The 21,453-nt window shown below is 30.2% G+C and overlaps 2 protein-coding genes across 7 annotated transcripts; one reads left to right on the top strand and one right to left on the bottom strand.

Annotated features, from left to right (window-relative positions):
- Positions 1 to 333: 333 nt before the first annotated feature.
- On the top strand, positions 334 to 19,245 carry LOC105201679 (peroxisomal acyl-coenzyme A oxidase 3). Of its 5 annotated transcripts, XM_039452097.1 has the most exons (13): positions 13,805 to 14,044; positions 14,572 to 14,615; positions 14,954 to 15,118; positions 15,960 to 16,085; positions 16,233 to 16,388; positions 16,463 to 16,610; positions 16,727 to 17,017; positions 17,092 to 17,255; positions 17,320 to 17,563; positions 17,722 to 17,955; positions 18,050 to 18,204; positions 18,448 to 18,741; positions 18,833 to 19,245. In XM_039452097.1, exons 3-13 carry the CDS (start codon positions 14,990 to 14,992, stop codon positions 18,920 to 18,922), a joined length of 2,031 nt encoding a protein of 676 aa, XP_039308031.1. In that variant the 5' UTR covers positions 13,805 to 14,044; positions 14,572 to 14,615; positions 14,954 to 14,989; the 3' UTR covers positions 18,923 to 19,245. The 5 variants fall into 5 exon arrangements, with proteins under 5 accessions (XP_039308029.1, XP_039308033.1, XP_039308030.1 ...); XM_039452095.1 differs by lacking the exons at positions 13,805 to 14,044; positions 14,572 to 14,615 and adding an exon at positions 334 to 971; XM_039452096.1 differs by lacking the exon at positions 14,572 to 14,615 and having other exon boundaries at positions 13,747 to 13,865.
- Positions 1,040 to 12,981, bottom strand: LOC105206209 (ionotropic receptor 21a). Of its 2 annotated transcripts, none has more exons than XM_039452100.1 (9): positions 12,700 to 12,981; positions 8,544 to 8,724; positions 8,117 to 8,265; positions 7,569 to 7,877; positions 7,199 to 7,304; positions 6,537 to 6,823; positions 4,483 to 4,818; positions 2,554 to 2,938; positions 1,040 to 1,380 (listed from the first exon to the last, which is right to left on the bottom strand). In XM_039452100.1, exons 1-9 carry the CDS (start codon positions 12,765 to 12,767, stop codon positions 1,093 to 1,095), a joined length of 2,109 nt encoding a protein of 702 aa, XP_039308034.1. In that variant the 5' UTR covers positions 12,768 to 12,981; the 3' UTR covers positions 1,040 to 1,092. The 2 variants fall into 2 exon arrangements, with proteins under 2 accessions (XP_039308034.1, XP_039308036.1); XM_039452102.1 differs by having other exon boundaries at positions 7,232 to 7,304.
- Positions 19,246 to 21,453: the final 2,208 nt, after the last annotated feature.

Raw genomic sequence — 21,453 nt, 5'->3', positions numbered from 1 at the left:
GGTCGCCAGCGGTCGCCGTGTCGCTAGTGTTGCGCTACGTCGTACGCCATATGCGTAGTTCGCAGTTTCGGTCGCTCGACCATCTCCGCCGCCGCTCGGCAACGATCGTCGCGAGCTTCGCGAGCCCCCCACCTCTGTCGCCACAGGCCGCAGGCCGCGCTGTGATCGTAAACGTGATCGCTGCTTGACCGCTGCTGCCACCATGTTCACCGGGTGTCGCGGGTCGGACAATACGATTTTTGTGCATGTTTTAAATTTTGAGTTCAAATTATGCGGAGATACAGTGAAATGGGCAAAAGTGTCGAATATAGCAGTGGACAATATCATCTTGATAGTGCGAGAAGTGTCAGAAGTCTCGTACTTCTTTGCCAAGCGCGATGCTTGTCTCAAGTTTTCTGCACTATTCGCTCGAATATCTCGAAAGAATTGCTTTATTCGCGCGATAGAATATCGTGTTAAATGAAACCACAGATATCTTTAGTATTAGATATCTGTGAATGAAACGCAATTAGTTGTCGTGCAATATTAGTTGGCTCGCGTGAGATACAGAACTCTCTCGAACAAGAACGAATTTCGTCTCCAGTCCGTTGTGTCTGCATGGACATTCATTCAAAGGACTCTCGCCGCTGTCGCGGGCTATCATAAGCTATCATGCTTGTGTGAAGTGCAAATTGTACAAAAATACGATGTTGAAAGTGACGAATTTAAGTAACGGACGATAACAGGACATTGTGATACGTAATTGTGTTTATCAAAGTGCTTCTTCACGTAATGTCCGTACGTGTTACGTCGTGGAAAGTTTAACACTCACGCGTTTCACTCGCGTTCGTATCTGTGCAATGTCAGAAGTTTTGAATGAAGTATCCAGGCAATCACCATTTAGGTATGTGCAATTTGAGAACAGCTAGCAGAATAAGATGTTAACAGAATTTTGGCGAGACTGCGTAAGACTGCATCCGTGGAGCAGCTCGGTAAGTTAATATTTATAAATTCTGTTTCCATATTTTAACACAATAAAAATAAAAAAAGCACACAGTGGTCCATTATATTCTTTTTTATTTATATTATATAGCGGAATACAAGAATGTTGCTTCAAGCTTTATTAGATTTATTATCCTTTCTATAAAATACATCGAGATGATATTTATCGTATCTGGGATCTCTTAAGACGACGTATTTCCAGTGTAGAATTTCAGCAAGTAAAGCTACGAAACTGAAAAGATAACCGATTCCGAGAGCAGTAAAGGCGCCATATATTTTGCGTAGATTTACTATCGCCCTTTCAGATTGTGATTTTTGCCGTGCTTCATTAATCTTCGACCATTCCATGACATCGCTCAGCCACTTCTGCACCAAACCAATTTCCACCATCCGTCTCACCTGAAACGCGAATTAAGAGATGCTAAATAATCGGTTTTCCCAGTAGCTATAATATATCGACAAGATAAAATATTAAGGGAAAGAGATTATTTTATTAGTGCAAATGTTGATTTAATTACGTTAATTGTCTGTTGTCCAAAATATTTTCCAAAAAAGAACGTTTTATTATATAGATATAATTTATTTTTGATATTTAAATTAATTTGAAATAATAAAAAAACAATTTTACTTTGTCATATTTTTTTGCTAAAAAAAAATTTATATGTATAAGACAAATGAAATTATTGTAATAAATAGAGTAAAATAAATATATAAAATATAAAAATAAATAAATATATAAAAGTATATAAAAGTATATAAAAATATATAAAAATATATATAAAAGAATAAATATAATAAAATTATTATATTTATATGGTATATAAAAATATCTTCTTGTTTTTCATGTTACATTTACAATAATTAGAATTGCTATAATACCACACACCTAATTACTCTTAAAATCCATTTTACATGATCTATAATTTTTGACAAAATTCAAAGCAAACATTTATATTTATATCAAATTATGTATAGAATATTCGTTGTTTCTTTTTTTGATATACTTAATTATTAAAAAATATGACATGATTATTAAGAAATACATATAAATATAATAAAAGTACCAGGACATTTTCACGTAGACTGAGAAAAAGTTATTAAGTTGAAACTAAATTTTTCAATTTGATTAAATTTTTTTAGTACGAGCATTTATGTATAAATATTTAACTTAAATATATAAATACTTAAATTGAAGAAATTTAATTAAATTGAAAATTGTGGTCAACTTTTTTTCAGTATAAATGATCAGATATGACAGTAGGACAAAATTTTAATTTATATTTTACGGGTATTTATATTATGCATATTTCATACGTCTAGTTCACATATTTTCTGTATTACAAATAAAATTTGGTCTTGAATTTAGTCATAAATTATAGATCGTGAAAATTGAACTTTACAAAACCCAGGAAAATTTTTTTTATACATAATTAAATATCATACTATTTTTATATATATTTATATATAAATACAATATATATATATATATATATATATATATATATATATATATATAAAATTATATACATATAATAAATTTTTCTCGGGGATTAATATTGTCAAACAAAGTACCCATAAATTCACATGGGGCTTAAGCGGAGAATTTTTTTCCAATCCTAACGCGATCGGCATATGGACAACGCATTCCTGCATAATATGCAGATTATATCTGATCGATGATTCAGTGCTCTTCGTAATATTCTGCAGATTATTTTGCTTCTCGAATATCTGTTTTCCGCTGGCGTGCTGTAATGAATACGAATTTTCGTAGTAACAGAACGTCCCGTTGGCCACCCGATCAATCGCGTCCTCCTCATTTTCCGTCAACTCGAACTTATTGCCAATCTCCTGACTGTGTGGATCTGAAGAGGCGAGGAAGAACTCTTTGCTCTCCTCGTCCCATCCTCCCACCGCCAGCGATGATTTCGTCAGCTGCGCCAATGTATCGATAGTTACTCTGTGGTGATAAGTGAAGAAATAGTGTTAACTGCGTGAAAAATTAGAATGGAAATAAATTTTTAGATATTTTATATTAATTTAATTAAATTGACTGAAAAATCTCGTTATCTATTTTAGTTCGCAATTTCTTTTATTTACAAATGTTAATAATAACTCAAACACGTGTGCAAATGTCTCAGGTTTGTGAAGTTGACACTCTTATGGTACGAAATCGTAGTTCTGAATTAAGAGTTCTGGATTATTCACAATACAAGGAAGAGTTCTAGTTTTTACAAATAGTTCTGCTTATTGTAACAAAGAAAATAAATTGAAAAATGAGGTACCAACTTTACACTAGCACCAAATAGTTCTGAATTAACTAATTTGATGTCTTTTAATGAATATTAGAATTATTGATATAAAAAACTTTTTTGATTAAGAGAAAAGAAAAAAAATAAAAAAATGAATGTCAGGTTCGAATAATTTTGAATAGCATATACGATTTCTTTTGACAAGTTCTAGAGTTCTTGATACATTTTAGAAATAGTTCTAACTGAAAAAAGAAAAAAAAATTATAATTGAAATCGCAAAAATGATGCTAAAAAAATAGTCGAAACTTCAAAACTATCATTTTACATAATTTTCTCATTTAGATTTTTTATAGAAATCATCGAGGACTATTCAACTCTTAACAAAACTACCCCAGAACTTTTAAAAAATTTTTCACATCTCAAAAATACGAAATCGACATTTGTGATTGTTCGTGACTTTTTTATTTTCAATTCTACATGTTTTTGTCATTACAATATTTGAAAGAACTTATTAGGTACTATTCAAAATTTTCAACAAAACTCCTAGAACTCGGAAAAATTTTTTTTGCATTTTAAAACTACAAGGTCGACATTGTAAAAAATTTTTTAAGAGTTCTGGGAGTTTTGTTGAGAGTGTTGAATAGTCCTCAATAATTTCTATAAAAAATCTAAATGAGAAAATTATGTAAAACTTTAATTTTGTAGTTTAGACTATTTTTTTGGTACCATCTTTGCAATTTCAATTTTGATTTTTTTTTTTTTACTTTTTTGGTCAGAACTATTTCTAAAATGTATCGAGAACTCTAGAACTCGTTAAAAGGAATCGTATATGCTATTTAGAACTATTTGTATTTGACTCATTACTTCATTTTTTTTTCTTTTCTCTTATTCAAAAGTTTTTTTTATATCGAGAACTCTAGTACTCGTTAAAAGACATCAAATTAGCTATTCAGAACTATTTGGTGCTAGTGTTTGGTGTAAAGTTGCGACCCCCATATTTCAAAATTTACTTTTTCTGTTTTAATAGACAGAACTATTTGTAAAAACTATCAAGAACTTTTCCTTTTGTTGTGAATAATCTAAAACTCTTAACAGAACTATGATTTCGTACCATAGGGGTACCAACTTCACACATCCAAATGCCTCAACGTTTTTGTCAAGAAACTATAACAAACCGATTGAAAAAAATTTATGATGGAAAAAAACTTATTCGATAATTTATACACATTCTCTGTAAATCATCGTATTATACTTGGCAATGGGATTTGATAGAACCGCCGTCATGCTGGCGCGATAAATGACAGCCGCCAGGATGCTGTAGATCCACCACCAGCCGATGAAGACTCTCACGGTCCAGGCGTATGGCAAACGCGGCAGGGAGACTTGAAGCAACATACCGTATGTGTATAACATGCTATTCTGCAAATCGGTGAACAGATATAGACCTCTCATACTGTTGTACTCGTCCGTTTCGACGTGCGCCAAAGATGCACGCAAACCTATGTATTTCTGATAGAACAACGCAAACACGTGAAAAGCTCCGCCGACTAGTATTAGGGTACAAAGGAGCACTATCCACACGCTCAGCCTGAAAATACAGAAAGATGTAGCTTTAAACGTTACGCGATACAAATGTATGTATGTAAAAATCAAAGATTAACGCTCTACGATTTATCTTTCTGCAAACTTTTTTATATATTTTAATACATTTATTTGGAAATATTGTCGTGTTCAGGGCAATAGCAAGTGGAATTTTTAAAATTATCATTCATTACACGCACACGATTCTCACACGATTAATAAAAGACTTTTGCGAACACCAACATTAACGAGAACGTTTACAAGTAATTCTAGCCAGCACATATTAGTTCATCTTCAGATCTAGGAAAATCGAATATTTATTCTTTCATAAGAAGATAGATATTCTAAAAATATTACATTTTTTAAAAAGAGCACTCTTTGTCTTAGATACCTTAATAATGTCCTTCAAAATTATTTTCATATAAAATAAAAGAATAGCTGAGTCAATTTTTTTAAAAGAAAATTGTTGAACATTGTTCTTAAACGTTTTTATACATCACCTTGTACATATTTAGTGAATATTTACAAATTTTTTATATACTACAGAATTTTTGATATTACATAATTTTATACAAATTAGAAATTTAATATTACATTGTTAACACTCAACACTCAACACTCAATACATAGGCTGATATTCATAGTTGATTCTTATATTTACTATCTTACGTATCATTTTAAGATTCTTTCTTATTAGAGGATCTTTAGTGTTAGTATCTTAAGTCATTACTTAAAATGGTTTTGAAGTAAAAATTTACTACGAATACTGGCTATAGTCACATACACAAAATACGCGATGACAGCCGTTTACAAAGTAAGCGCTGAATAAGAACCAATCAACACATCGGAAAAGCGACAACAATAAACTTCCAGAATTCAAATATCGATGAAATGCATTTTTCCAGATAAGAAATTGCATACTTATTCAAAATTAGTTTTTACCTAAATTTAAAAACAAATACGTGTTTCCGGTTGGCAAAATTTCTCAGAAATTATCAATTTCAACGTTTGCATATAAATATATAAAATATATGTCTGATTATCGCTCAATTTAAGATTATTGCAAAATCTATAAATTAACTAGTTTTTCATACATGTTAAATTCAATAAATTTTGTTAAAATATCAATATTTATTTTTTAAAATTGCCCCCTTTTAATAATTTGCAATATTTTTCAATAATCTTAATTCAGGCTTATACGCAATAGTTGAAGTTAACCAACTTGATAAATGTTTGTTTTCACATAACGTAAGAAGTAATAAACATTTAACTAAAATTTGTAAATGTTAACTAAATATGTATAAGTGTTATAGATATACAAAAATGTAAAAGAATATGTGCAGCAGTTCTTTTAAAAAATTCCTAAAAATAGTCAAACTTTTTCGCACTTGAGACTACAAAACTCTCTTATATCCATTTCCATCAATGCAGATTAACTTTGATCTCGGTTTACTCTTTATCTCTTTAACTCTGAGAATCAGAAAAACATCAACAGCAACTTAAACTACATTGATAGAAATGGACATTAAACGTATGCAAATGTCTTAATATTTCCGTAAAAAGAAAAAAAATTCAAAATTCAAAGAGTTTAAGAAGTTTAAATGAATAATTCTATTTGTTTGATAAATAATTTTAATTATAATCTTTGAAGTTCTATTTATTCTTTTTTTAAATAATTTTTATTGAATAATTATTTGTGCGATAAGCGTATGTGTGATAACACACCTGAAAGGTAGTATTAATAATTTCCATGAATTATCGGTTAATGCTTCTGGTGTTAAGAAGGTAAGACATTCCGTGTTGTACGGTGTGGATAGGTCGAAATAATTCAAATGCTGCAACGTGTAATACAGATCGCCGAGAAAGAAATCGGCATTTTCTGCAACTGCCTCGCCAAGGAGACCAGTGTAGCTATCGTTATCTCCCACTTTACCCCATCTCTCATTCGCGATATTAATGGGCATATAGTAGTTCGGTTTGAAGTTCATCGCTTTTGATATAATTCGAATTAACTAAAACAAATTGTTTAGTAATTACGATCTCAAAAATGATAATTCTTTATTGCATATATAGAAAAGAAATGAAAATAGAATGGCGGAAAACATTTATTTCTACGCATTAAAAAATATTAAAAAATCTACATGTTGCTTATAAAATATTATAAATACTTAAACATCTGAATTTTTAAAACAATTTGTAGTAAAATCTATAAAAAATCAATGTTTAACAAAGCATTAGATTTTAATTGCATTATATCATAAATTATTACTGATTTATATTTTATTAATATCATGTTTTATCTTTCCGTATCTATTGTTTTTAGCTTAAATTTTTATACATATTTTTTTAATTATTTTATTTTTCTCTTTTGTAGTTTTAATACATACTTCAAATTCGATACCTAAAGCCTTAGGACTTACAGTTGTCGCGCTTTGTTCGTAATAATCTCGTGATGCTTCCGTCACGGCCGGTATATGCTCAAAAATTGCAATTCTATAAATTTTAGCAATAAAGTTAAGTTAAAATTAATGTATTATAAAATGTTATTAAAAATGTATTATAAAATGTATTATAAAAACAAAAATAAATTAAATGCCTTTTTTATTCTGCGATAAAATGTAAAAACTTAAAGATATAAAATTTTGCAGAAAACAACATATCTCCCTTAAAAAATCTCTTTTAAATATTTTCAGCAAAATTTTATATCTTTATAAAAATGTAAAATTACAGTTACAGTGAACATTTTATAATACTAACCGTAAACCGTTGCCGTGAAGATTCACGGTTTTTGGTAAGTAGTGATTGTTGTCATAACGTAACTTCCCATTCTGCCATGTATCAATGTACTTGATTTCTGTGAAATCTCTTATACGCGACGGATAATAGACTGTATAGAGATCGATTCGTTCCATAGGCACTCGCTCACCCGAGCGGTACTTGAACGTGTTATATTGCCGTATGAACACCACGTTGACAATTCGGTTCCAAATATAATGCAATTCGGGTCTGAACAGCCGATTATCGTGCAGCAGTAAGAAGTAACCACGCGTGTTGATCAGGCGTTCTCTGCAGAAATCGTAAACGCTATTCAGAATACGGAAAAAAATTCAAGAAATAAAGATTTAATTATATAAGCATGTTACGACACAATTTTTTTTAGAAAAGCAAAATCAGGAACGTGCATAATATACAATGTTATAAATAATATAAGAACGTTAACGTAATTGAAATAATTTGAATTTATTAAAGAATGCAAAACAGTTAATAGATATGTATTATTCTATAGTCCTGATTATTTGATTTACCCCTCGGCATATTGTAGAAATCGTGATGTTAGCAATCCATTACTGATTAGTATAACATACGCATCGCAACCAGTTGCTCTAACATGTTGAAGCGTTCTCATTATTTTTCTCCTTGGACGTGCAAAATCTTCATTATCACGTACGGCAATCTGCGAGAAAAAACCGCGATAAATGTTTACGATAAAAATGATATTATCTCCTTATTAAATAAGTATAATTAAATGCAAAAAAGTTGCATAACTGACAAGTCGAAAATTCAAGAATTTAAATTTTAGATATTTGAAGTTTTTAAACATGCGACATTTAACAATAAGCTTTATTTGAACCTTTTTCTAATTTTATTTTTAACGGACACAATTTTCTGAAAATGAAAAATTTTGATGGGAGTATTTAAAAAAATTTTTGCACGTTTAAAAGCAATACTTACATCATATCTCAATAAAAAGGAAAATTTTTCGATGGCACGCAAATCGATTAATGCACGATAAGTGAAATCGGTAATGAAAACTATGCAGTTGCTGCGTGCGGCAATTTCCTGTATAATGTGTTCGATCACCAATTTTAGATCGTCTGTTTTGCGATTGCACCAAAACATTTGTTCCAAACTTCTAAAATATTATAGCAATGTTTTACTTTATGCAGCTTGCTATATCTTAGACATGGATGTAACATTCGCACATTTTAGCACATCAAAACTAATTAGCATCACAGAAAATAAAAAGCCTGTAATTAGATACAAGCATCGAACCTTTTAATTAACTTTTTAATTAAAAAAGTTTTAAATACAAAAACTATAATATATTTTCTGTCATGCAACAGGATAAAAGTCAAATCTCATCTCTAATTTTTTTCCATGATTTTGTGTTCTTGCAAAAAATTGGCTCTTTCGGAAGTTATTAATTTTTTGTTGATTAACTAATATTGGAATTGACCGCAACTCTTTGGAAGGCCCTTGAATATGTTGAGAACTGTAGTAAAAATATTTTTTTGTACACAGAACTTTTTGAAAAAGACCAGCATCTCACCTATATATGCGAAAAATCGGCTTTTTCGGAAGATATTAATTTTTTGTTAATTAATTAATATCGGAATCAATCGCAACTCTTTGGAAGGCGCTTTAATATGTTGAGAACTGTAGGAAAAATTTTTTTGTACACAGAACCCTTCGAAAAAGATCAGCATCTCACCAATATATGCGAAAAATCAGCTTTTTCGGAAGGTATTAATTTTTTGTTGATTAATTAATGTTGGAATTGACCGCAACTCTTTGGAAGGCTCTTTAATATGTTGAGAACTGTAGGAAAAATATTTTTTCGTATACAGAACCCTTCGAAAAAGACCAGCATCTCACCCATATATGCGAAAAATCGGCTTTTTCGGAAGGTATTAATTTTTTTTTGATTAATTAATGTTGGAATTGACCGCAACTCTTTGGAAGGCCCTTGAATATGTTGAGAACTGTAGTAAAAATATTTTTTTGTACACAGAACTTTTTGAAAAACACGAGCATCTCACCTATATATGCGAATAATCGGCTTTTTCGGAAGGTATTAATTTTTTGTTGATTAACTAATATCGGAATCAATCGCAACTCTTTGGAAGGCGCTTTAATACGTTGAGAACTGTAGGAAAAATATTTTTTTGTACACAGAACCCTTCGAAAAAGATCAGCATCTCACCAATATATGCGAAAAATCAGCTTTTTCGGAAGGTATTAATTTTTTGTTGATTAACTAATATCGGAATCAATCGCAACTCTTTGGAAGGCGCTTTAATACGTTGAGAACTGTAGGAAAAATATTTTTTTGTACACAGAACTCTTCGAAAAAGACCAGCATCTCACCCATATATGCGAAAAATCGGCTTTTTCGGAACGTATTAATTTTTCGTTGATTAACTAATATCGGAATCGATCGCAACTCTTTGGAAGGCGCTTTAATATGTTGAGAACTGTAGGAAAAATATTTTTTCGTACACAGAACCCTTCGAAAAAGACCAGCATCTCACCCATATATGCGAAAAATCGGTTTTTTCGGAAATTATTAATTTTTTGTTGATTAACTAATATCCGAATCGACCAGAACTTTTCCAAAGGCGCTTTAATATATCCGGAACTGTAGGAAAAATATTCTTGGGGCCCAAAACTCGCAGCAGTGTCACAGTATCTCCTTATCATGTGAATTTTTTATTTGTAATAATTATTTATAATTATTAAAAGAGCGTTAACTGTCACAACTTCTCACGAACTTGTGTGTGGGGACGTAATTCGCCTTTTAAAACTTTTGTACAACGTAAAACTCGTGCCAGGACTGTAGCATCTCACTATTGTACATTTCTATAATAATTATTAATAATTATTGGATTTTAATTATCAGAACTATTCACTGAATTTATCTAGACTTTGAAACTCCAGGGATTTTTACTTTCCCACCGTTAAAGATTCAGGATACGGTGAGATGCTATTTGACATTGTCGGAAGTTAGCATTTCATTTCTTAATACCGTGATTTTTATAGTAAATTTGACAAAGCTGTTGTTAAAACTTATCAAGAACTATGTAACTATGCTGGATGCTAATTAATACGCCGTTTAATCGTGAGATACTCACACTTGAGATGCTAACTTCACACACTCAATTTTTTTAATATCCGAATCCCTCGAGGTTCAAACGAAAATAAGGTGGTACAAACAGATGCACACAACGCTCTTTTGAATGCCATTGGCCATTTTTCGATATCTTTTAAAATGGCCAAGTTTCTGGAAGTAGAGTGTACGTAAAAACTGAAAAGCGCTGTATCTCCGCATCTCTTGATGTACAAACGATTACAAAAGAGGTACAAACGAGTACAAACAACGCTCTTTCGAATAGCATAAGCAAAATTTGAAAATCTGTTAGTTGGGCGCTGGCCATTTTTTCACCTCTTTATAACATTTTACTCTTTGACGTACAAACGAAAAGAAAAGTGTTACAAACGGATACAAACAAGGTACAATCGATCTGTATTAAACATTTATGTTTTTTTATAAATTTGGGCGCTAATTTCATACCGGTCCATTTTGTTGCAAGTTCTGATCGATTTCTTGACATTCGTCACTTTTGTTGTTTTAATGCTTCCAAACCCTCTTTGCTTTGTGTGCGTGTGTGTTTGTGTTTTGTGTACGTTTGTTCGCTCGTGTGTGTTGTTTGTGTAAAAAAAAGAAACTGTTTTTATATATGCGTAAACTGACATAAAAGTTTTATGTAATACAATCTGTAATACGTTATATTATTATAAACTCTTAAACGCAAACAAAAATTAAAATGAATTTTAATTAAACTATTGCGGAACTATCGAAAAATGCCAAGAACTCGTCCAGAGCTCTTACCATGATGGTACTTTACTCTTGTAGTGCGGTGCCAGCGTGCGGATCTAAAAATTGTTTTCGAAACTCGAGGTGCGCGAAATTGCCACCTCATATTTTTTAATTTTCATTTTTAATGTTATTTTGGCGGAACTATTGTTTTAAACTATCAGGAACTCTAGAATTGCGGAGAGTACAAATAGAACTTGCATAAAAACTTGCGGTGCAGAAAAATGAGATGTTAACTTAACAGAGACAATTTTTATCCTGTTACATAATGATAAAAAATACATTACAGTTTTTGTATTATAAAAAAAATCTGCATAAAGTTTAAAAACTTTTTGATATAATGAACATTTCCAAATTTTGATATATGAGCTAAATATTTATTAGCATTTATGTAACGTAAATTTAATTACAAACACTTCTTTCAAGCAATTTGACACGATTTCTCAGAAACTATTTATACTGAGATATGATTAGTGAAAAATATTGCAAAATAATCAAATGGAGTTAAATTCATTTGCATTTGACATGTATGAAAAAATATATATCATAATATTAATAGTTTGAATGAAGAGCAAATATGTGTTTTATATACAAAAAGTTAAAATCGAGCTTTAGTATGCATAGATAGTTTCTGAGAAGTCGTGTCAATCTGCTTGAAAAACATGTTTGTTTTAAATTTGTATAAATACTAATAAATATTTAGCAACATTGGTAACTATTCACCAAATATGTACAATATATAAAAGAATATGCAGCAGTTTTAAAAAAAATTCCAGAATAGATTAATTTTTTCACGCCCTCTAAACAAAAATATTCCCTTAATTTTGACCCATTTTCTTTCATCAGTTTTTAGTTTTTTGATAAGTACACTTTTTAATATTATATTTTAATAAATTGTCACGATTAAAAATAATTTATTTCATAAAAGAATTATATATTTTTATTGTTTTTACAACGGTAATAATGAGAACTCATAATAGATCTGTTCATATAGCTTGAATCTTTAAAATTTTTTGTACTTAAAACAAAGAAATATAATGAATTCAAGATAAATATAATGAATTCGGGCGTTGGAGAGACAGAGAGAGAAAGTGAAAATTTTTTAGTTCAAAAAGTCAACAAACAACATAAACAACAGTCTTAATAATACGTGCGCAAGACGATCATAATTCTGAAATAAAAATACGTCACGCGCGTGTGCAATCTGACAATCTACGATTATTGCAGTTGTACCTTTCGGAATTGATGCGAACAAATTGCAAAAAGAAGATAATAGTCACTAATACTGTTGCGACACGCATATTTCGAGGAATACTTATCCGCGGTTCACGATTTGTTGAAGAGAATCTTTCGCTCGTATTAAACTATCGATCTCTTGAAGCCTCCTTGCCCTCTTTACTCTTTCGCAACATCAATATTTGATGATCTCATTTGCAGGCAATTGTGTTTGCAACCTAGATCGCTGTGGTCCTGCATAATTTCTGTAAAAGTCTTGTGTGTCGGATCGACATTAGTGCAGTCAGCGTCGAATTGAACGTTTTGCTTTAAAAAGTTATTTCGTCAATTAATTAAACCAACGAGAAATGACAATACCAGTTAAAAGCAATTCTTAGTATTCAACATTTTTCTAGATGAATTTATAAACATTTTCCCCACAAGATTCCCCAAACTAGGGGCCGAATTGTTTTTCCGGACTTAAAATAGAAATTTTCAAGAAGATCTTTAAGAACTTCGAATGTAATGTCACGAAATTAAATTGCTAATTAATTTAATTATTTTTTAATGTTTGTATACTTTACTATCTTCTCTATTATAACCCTAAAAAACTGTAAAGAAATTATTGCGAAGAATACTGGCTCGACCAAAAACTATTTTCGATCGGTATTACCATTTCTTGTTAATTTGTTGTTACATTTTCCAATCATATTAGAATTATTTGTATTTTATCTATTAAAGTATTCTTTAAGAATCTAATCGATAAAATTATATACTGTATTGAAAATTAGCTTTTCGAACTTTTTTTGACTTTACGAAAATAACTGTATTGCCACGAGCATATTCAATTTACATGTTCATGAAAATTAATTGCTGAAGTATTCTGTATAATTTTATTATATAAATAATTAATTTAACATTTTGACTTTTCAAGAATTGTCACGCTACAATACGTGACAAAGATTGTTACGTTTTACGCCTTTTGCTAAACGCAACAGGTAAATGTTCTTATCGGTAATGTGACATTAGGAGATATATGTAATGTGTCGCGGACCAGGTGCAAGGTGTGGAATGACATCACGCTTTAACCGTACACGATGAGTCGAAAACGAAACTACTGACAATGAGTTGCGATGACTAGTCTGCTGCGATCGGTTTACGGATCCGGTTGTCGATATAAGCGGGTTCGCACTTTCCCTTCCTTTCTATTTCTTCCAATTCAATCCGTTGATTATTTTGTGTCAAGTTACGCCGAATCGCGAGAACGACAAACGTTGATGCGCGTATTTACGAAATTGTGAGAAGTCGAAATTTCGAAATATATAGGATTGACGTAACACGTCATCGCTAGCGCAAGTGCGAGGTGCGACTGAAAATTTTTTTCAACCGTTTCTTTTTTCAGTTATTTTTTTAGCTGAAAATGCAACGTTTTGCTTTTTTTGCGCCAGAAATGAGTTTTTGTGCTGTTTTTCTTTCTTCTCCAAAATTCAAGCATTACTCCAGATTTCATCCTTTCCAGCTTTTTTTGTTTGTACCATTTGTTTTTCTTTTTCCTATTCTTATCAACGTCGAATTATACACTTATTTCATTTTATGATGTAGTTCAACTATAAAAATTATCTTATCTATAATGCGCAGTATAAATCTAGTAAAAAAAAAGTAAGCAAAAGAGAGAGAAGGCAGACATTTGGAACGTTTTGTTCTTAGCTGCACTTTTTGCTCTCGTCATCTGACTTTCTTTCTTTCTTCTTTACGCTGCTTGATTCATTCATTTATTTGTAGTTTGCGTGAAAGTCTTATGCTTTTCAGTTATAAACACATTAAATTTAATGTATAAAAATACATTGAATTTTATGACATTTTTAACAGTGTATATCTTATTTTTAATAGAAATCTTTTGAAGAATTCAAGCAACACAAACAATTCTATTATAGGTGTGTAACAATAATATATCGTAATATGATTTAATTGACTATATCTGCATAGGTGTTGAATAACGCATTTTTTATTTCACATCGTAATCTGACTGTTTATGTCATTTCATTCAAAAAATTTCATAACAGATAGTATTTATTTTATACAAGCGTCTTAAACAGTAGCAAAAATGGCATTCACTTGTGACCGGTTACGAACAACAAATCAAGATAATCATGATGCGTAATAAATTATTAACGAGCGACAATCAAAACGGCTTCTTTATCATGCGTAAATTGTTAAATAATTGTGTATTCTCGTTCTTAACGTCAATAATAAGATTTGCTGTAATCGCCAGTTATCCACGACACGTTGTGAAAATATTACTTTCGCGATGTCCACCGCTAAGGAATTGATAGCGGATTTGCCGAAGGGACCGCTGGATGCATACAGGAAACGAGCAACGTTTGACTGGAAGTCATTTAAGTTGACTTTAGAGGGAAAAGATTGCGTGCTGTATCAGGTATCTAAAACAGTATATTGCATTATGTCTATTTTGTTATTAACATATACTTTGATTTATAGATATACAGGGTGTCCGGAAAATCGCCCGAAATATATCGAGACGTGATTCGGGACCTCAAAAGAAGAAAAAAAAGCTATATAAACATAGGTCCGAAAATAAGTCGTTTTCGAGCCACTTTTATATTTAAAAAAAAATCGTAATTTATAGTTCGCGTGCCATCCCTTTTTAAATTCTTATTTTTTTAATTTGCATTTTTTATTTTTTTTTATTTTTAAATTGTATTTTGATTTAAATACCTATTCATGTTTATCTTTGATTTAAAAAATAATGTATTTAAAAATATTAAAAAATTAAAAAATAAATTAAAACATAAAAATTATTAATTAAAAAAAAACAAAATTTGAAAATTAAAAAAAAAGAAATAAGAATTAAAAAAATAAATATTTTTAAAAATTTTTAAAAAGCATGCTACGCGAAATATAAATTGCAATTTTTTTTTTACATAAAAGTGGCTATAACTCGAAAACGACTTATTTCCGGACCTATGTTTATATAGCTTTATTTTCTTCTTTTGAAGTCCCGAATCACGTCCCAAAATATTTCGGGCAATTTTTCGGACGTCCTGTATAACTTGATTTATAGATATACATATGACTTGAACTGAATAAAGCCCATTTAATCTTTTTATTTATTTTAATAATTTTATTAATTTATTTAAAAAAAATTAGTTATGAGGATTCTATTTATGGGAGTCCTGTAAAACTTTAAATTAAGTGATTTATAGGCCAAGAATATTGAGCAATATATTCACATGTTAAATTATGTATTGAATAACTAGGAAAACGTATGGAAAGTTATCAAGAACCACCCAGCATTTCAAAGGCTAACGGACCCAAAGAGTTTAGATGAAATAAGAAGGCGTTGTAACAGTCAAATGCATGCACTTCGTGAAAATGGCATAAATGTAATGGCATAAATAATAATTTATTCAATTAACAAATTATAATAATTAACAATAGTTGATAACAAATAAATTTTTGGTTTTAATATGAGAAACAGTATTGAAACAATATTGGAACTTTTACACTTAATTTTTGAATGATCTTTTTAGCTAATAACAGATGGTGAGAATGCCTATTACATTTATCAATACGATGGGTCGATAGGGGTAAAAGGGAATATTACCTTAGGAATGGTACCAACTAGTATATTCTCACTGGGTACCGATCAACATTTACCTCTCATAACAGAATTTTACAGTGGAAATGTATGCAAAAATATGACACAACGATGCATTATTACGAGATATATAATATTTGTTAATATTCTTATTGCTTATAGTATATCGGTTGTTTTGCGATGACTGAAATTTCTCATGGAACCAATGTGAAAGGCATGCGAACTAGAGCAACATATGACGTAGCAACGAAAAGTTTTATCTTTCATACACCTGATTTTGAGGCTGCAAAATGTTGGGTAGGTGGTTTAGGTGAGCTGTCTTCTACTTGATAATGAATTGATGATTAAGATAATGATACTTGATAAATTAAATTATATATACATAAATAAAGTTTTCTATGTTTTCTAATGCAATATAACTTTTAGGAAAATGTGCAACACACGCCATCGTATTTGCAAAGTTAATTACACCGGATGGAGTAAGCCATGGCTTGCACTTTTTTGTCGTGCCAATTCGCGATCTAAAGACTCATCTACCTTTCCCTGGTGTAACCATTGGTGATATGGGTGAAAAGATAGGCCTTAATGAAGTAGACAATGGATTTCTAATATTTAATAATTACTCTGTACCACGTATCTGTCTGTTAAATCGCAACGCGGATGTCAGCGAAGATGGAAAGTATGTTCCTTCTATAAAGGATGAACGAAAAAGATATGGTGAGAATTAACATTAATATGACGTACAGTATTTTGTAATTTAATCCATTAATGTGTTATTTACGCTGGCGCAGGCTCGTCTTTGGATGGACTTACAATAAGTCGTGTAAGCATTACTACGATATGTGCTCATTATATGACCATTGCAATAACGATTGCCATACGTTACTCCGCAGTTAGAAAACAATTTGGCCCTACAGAGGATAAGGAATTACCGGTTATAGAATATCAAACGCAAGTATGTATAACGTCAAAATTTTTACTTAAAAGTATTGCCGCAATTAAAAATACGTATGTTCTAGCAATGGCGAATTATTCCTCATTTAGCCGAAACATACGCACTAAAAATATTTTCAATGACATTGTACCAAATACATTCCGATTTTATGATGAACCGCTTTCAAGATGAAAATGCAGATTTGATCGCTGATACAGGAGTGGAGATACACGCGTTATCTTGTGCAACAAAGCCATTGTGTGCATGGATTACTCGTGACGCGATTCAGGATTGCAGAGAATCTTGTGGTGGGCATGGGTACTTAAAAAGTAAGTACAAAATTACAATTGTATAGGATATCCACAAAGTCTATTTTTACCATATTTATTAACATATATATTACATATACATTTTTATGGTGAACTATTAACATATATGTATATTATATATACATTTTTATGATGAACTAATACTATTTTATTGTTAGTGTCACGTTTGGGTGACATCAGAGCTCAAAACGATGCAAATTGTACGTATGAGGGCGAAAACAACGTACTTATTCAACAAGCAAGTATTTGGTTGTTAAATCAATGGGCTGCTGTGATTAAAGGAGAACCTGTCATATCACCGCTTGGTTCTGCGGATTTTCTTGTAAACGCAGAACAAATACTTAGCATTAAATTTAATCAAACTACAGTGGAAGGTGTACTGAAGCCTGAAAGTATGATACAAATTGTTTATTGCATTAAAATACTACAAGTTATTAATTTAAATGAACTTGGAGGTATACTGTAATGTTACTTTCTTCATTTTAGATTTGCTCTTACTTTTTAAATGGCTGGTTTGTTATTATTTGAATAAGACATATCGACGTATGATGGAACTTAAAGCAACCGGAATGTCTGATTTTGATGTAAAAAATAATATCCAAACGTTTCTAGCACGAACATTGTCTCTGGTATATGCAGAGGTAAATAAAATATATTTTTATATACACCTAATACTTTAGTTTTAGTAAAGAAGACGCATTATAGCACATTATATTTTAAACAATTTGTATTAAACTCAAGTGTAAACTTTCCATTTTAAATTTTCCAAAAATATATATGCTTCTTTTTGTGTAATGAATGTGTTTTGCGTTAATTTGCATTTATGCTCTATAACATTATCGTAGAACAAAAATTAATATGGTTAAGTTGTTCTTTTGTTACAGCATGTACTAATGCTATATTTTATCAAATGTATACAAGATCCAAAATGGAAACCAAACGAAAAAGAAGTACTGACAAAATTGTGTTCTTTATTCGGAGCGGTAACATTGGAGAAGAGATTGGGAGATTTATATGGCGGTGGTTATGCTTCCTCTAACAGTAACATAGATGATCTTTTGCGGGAGGGAATTATAATTCTGTGCAGAGACTTAGTCGACAATGCTGTTGCTTTAGTTGACGTATTGGCACCACCAGACTTTGTCCTTAATTCTGCTCTAGGAATGTCGGATGGCGAGGTATATGTTACTGCTATTAAGTGTTTTATATTTAAGTATTTATATGTAATACTTATGATTTTTAATATGTAAATTGAAAATGCTTTCTTAGGTGTACAAACACATGAAGGAGTGGATGTTCGAAAACAAAGAAAACTTTGAACGTCCATCGTGGTGGAATGAAATCCGATCTAAATTATAATATTACAAGTGTATTTACAAGGAATTGTTCCCCTTATAGTACACGCACAAACACACGCACGCGCGCGCGTTCTCGTGTTCATGGATTTAGAATATTATCAAAATGTATGATAACTTGAAAAAAATATTATTCGGTCAAAAATTTATACATATTAATATTTAAATATTGAAATAATTTTTTATCCATTACAGCAATTAGTGTTTCGATTATTTATACATTTCTAATATAACAATTTTTATGTGATAATTCTAATGTTATAATTGATGTTACCATATCACACATTATTTTTTAATACACAATTTGAATATATACATATATTAATATCAGGGTTCTTCTCTACCTTTTTAGATTTTTGCTAATATATAATATATAATATAATACCGTTTATATTTTATTATTATATATTATTTAAGTGTTAAATAATATTAAACGTTTTTAATTGATAAACAAGTTGTACCACTCTTAAAATAAAATTAAAGAAGATTGACTTAATTGAATACTACAAAATAAAATAATACCGATGAAGATGAGCTGACATTGGATATTCACATGTACAATAGTATATTATTATTAAAAAATTACATAGAGGGTAGACCGAAACGAATCGTATCATTATAAGTTTTGAGAAAGTTATTATTAGTTTTTTTTTTCACACGATCTGTTTTATCGTGCTAGTTACTTCTGCGCACTTCTTGTGCAGCAAAAAGAGTAGACAGCAATTCCGTATTGTGTATAATTTAATGTCAGTGGATGATACAAGTGCAGAGAGTGCGTGAAAAAATTTTGTCTCTTATTTAAAATCACGATACCAATTTTGTCAGTTTGTAACAAAAGGTTTAATAAACTGTTTCAATGAAAGTATTCATTTACTTTCATTTCTTTTAAATTTTGTTTCTTTTAAACTGACAATCCGTTTGGCTCCCAATTTTGGCACGAATCGAACAATTTCCTTTTCTCGATTTTTTTTATTGTCCAATAAGAAATACCAAGTTTACGTAGATATTATTTTGTTATATAAAACTCGAGCTAAAGACGTAAAGATTAAGAACTTATAAAGATTTTATAAAACTTAATTACAAAATTGATTTTTTTATTATTTTTTTACCTATAAAGTAAAATTGATCCAATTTATCTCAGATGCAAGTATAAAGCGTGTGTTCTCTTATTTTTTATAACTCAACTATTATTATTATTTATTTTTGTTCGAGTAACCACGTTTATCAGTTCATTAAAACTATACTGAGTAAAAAAATAATTATTATTACACTTTTATGCTTTTACTATTTTTTTATAACAAAATTCAAGAACTTATTCCACTTTCGAATTACATTTAAAATTGCGAAAAATAAAAAATATAACAAAAAAGAAATTACTTTGTTTCACGAGATCTTTAATCATTAATGGAGATGACTTTTTTAGACATCTAGTCAAAATTTCTATCTTTTTTCACATAGAAAGATAATGATTGTCAACAATTATATAATTTATTATATATTTATTACGTATCTAATTTTTATCTAAACATTTGACATGCACAATGCATAATGCATAATGCATAATGCATAATGCATAATGCATAATGCATAATGCATAATAATTGAGAAATAAAGTAACAACAAAAACATTACGAAACAGAAACATGGCACTATATTTTTGCAAAGATTAAAACGCTTTATGCATCGTGTAATTTGCATTTCTTAATTATATAAATTTGATATATTGCATGTGGTAATAGCATTAGTCATGTTGTTGCAAGGACATCGGTTGCCTTTCATGAATTGTTACACGATAAAAAAAGGTTTTGCTAAAGTATCTAAAAATTTGGTTAAATATAGATCTGAAAATAACTTTGTTAGGCCATCAAAGTAATTATGTTAGACTCTCAAACCAGATTGCTAGAATGTCAACATTTTTTTCCAGCATTACTTATTAATAATTCATCTTGCTTGAACATTCGTCACAATTATTTTTTTAATGGTCCAATAAAATTATTTGAAGATCTGTATCAAGCTAAATATTTAGACACTTCAACAAAATCATTCTTTCCGTGTAAAGGTTTCTTGTTGGGGATACATTAAGAGATTTCCAGCTACGATTGTGTAAATTATTTTATTCTTGTTATATGTCAATATGAAGCAAGGATAAAATGATTCACTGTGTTACAGTGTCGTAGCTGAAAAGCTCCCATTACGTTCAAAATAACTCAGATTTTAAGATTTCGTGAATGTTTCGTCAATTTTAAAAATGCAGAAAAAGCTCTCGCTTGACTCTAATTAAATCTTGTTTGTGTTTTGCTTTATATCAAGCAGTATTGCAAATAAATTACTTGATGTTTTTTTTATATCAAATTGTGATCTAGCTAATGTCGAGATAGGAAGAAAGAACCGTCATGCGTTTATGTACCGCATACGTGCGCCGCAATTCGACGGTGGATTTAAAGTCTCCTTCGTATCTAACATTTATCATTCACTATTTTTTATGATACTCGTAATAATCTTATCTAAATAAAAAATGTGTCTAAGATTGTTACG

This window comes from Solenopsis invicta, chromosome 7 (assembly GCF_016802725.1).
Source record: "Solenopsis invicta isolate M01_SB chromosome 7, UNIL_Sinv_3.0, whole genome shotgun sequence".
Classification (NCBI taxonomy): Eukaryota; Metazoa; Arthropoda; class Insecta; order Hymenoptera; family Formicidae; genus Solenopsis; species Solenopsis invicta.
Note: the sequence above shows the minus strand (reverse complement) of the source record. Positions and strands in the feature narration are given on the sequence as shown.

Bases quoted from the DNA above. Each gene is read 5' to 3' on its own strand.
- LOC105201679 (XM_039452095.1), top strand. From the start codon at position 918: ATGTTAACAGAATTTTGGCGAGACTGCGTAAGACTGCATCCGTGGAGC. The intron at 16,611-16,726 runs GTGAGCTGTCTT...TATAACTTTTAG, and splicing joins ATGTTGGGTAGGTGGTTTAG to GAAAATGTGCAACACACGCC. The intron at 17,956-18,049 runs GTATGATACAAA...TCTTCATTTTAG, and splicing joins AGGTGTACTGAAGCCTGAAA to ATTTGCTCTTACTTTTTAAA.
- LOC105206209 (XM_039452100.1), bottom strand. From the start codon at position 12,767: ATGCGTGTCGCAACAGTATTAGTGACTATTATCTTCTTTTTGCAATTT. The intron at 8,266-8,543 runs GTAAGTATTGCT...TTTTTCTCGCAG, and splicing joins CCTTTTTATTGAGATATGAT to ATTGCCGTACGTGATAATGA. The intron at 7,878-8,116 runs GTAAATCAAATA...CGATTTCTGCAG, and splicing joins TTTCTACAATATGCCGAGGG to AGAACGCCTGATCAACACGC.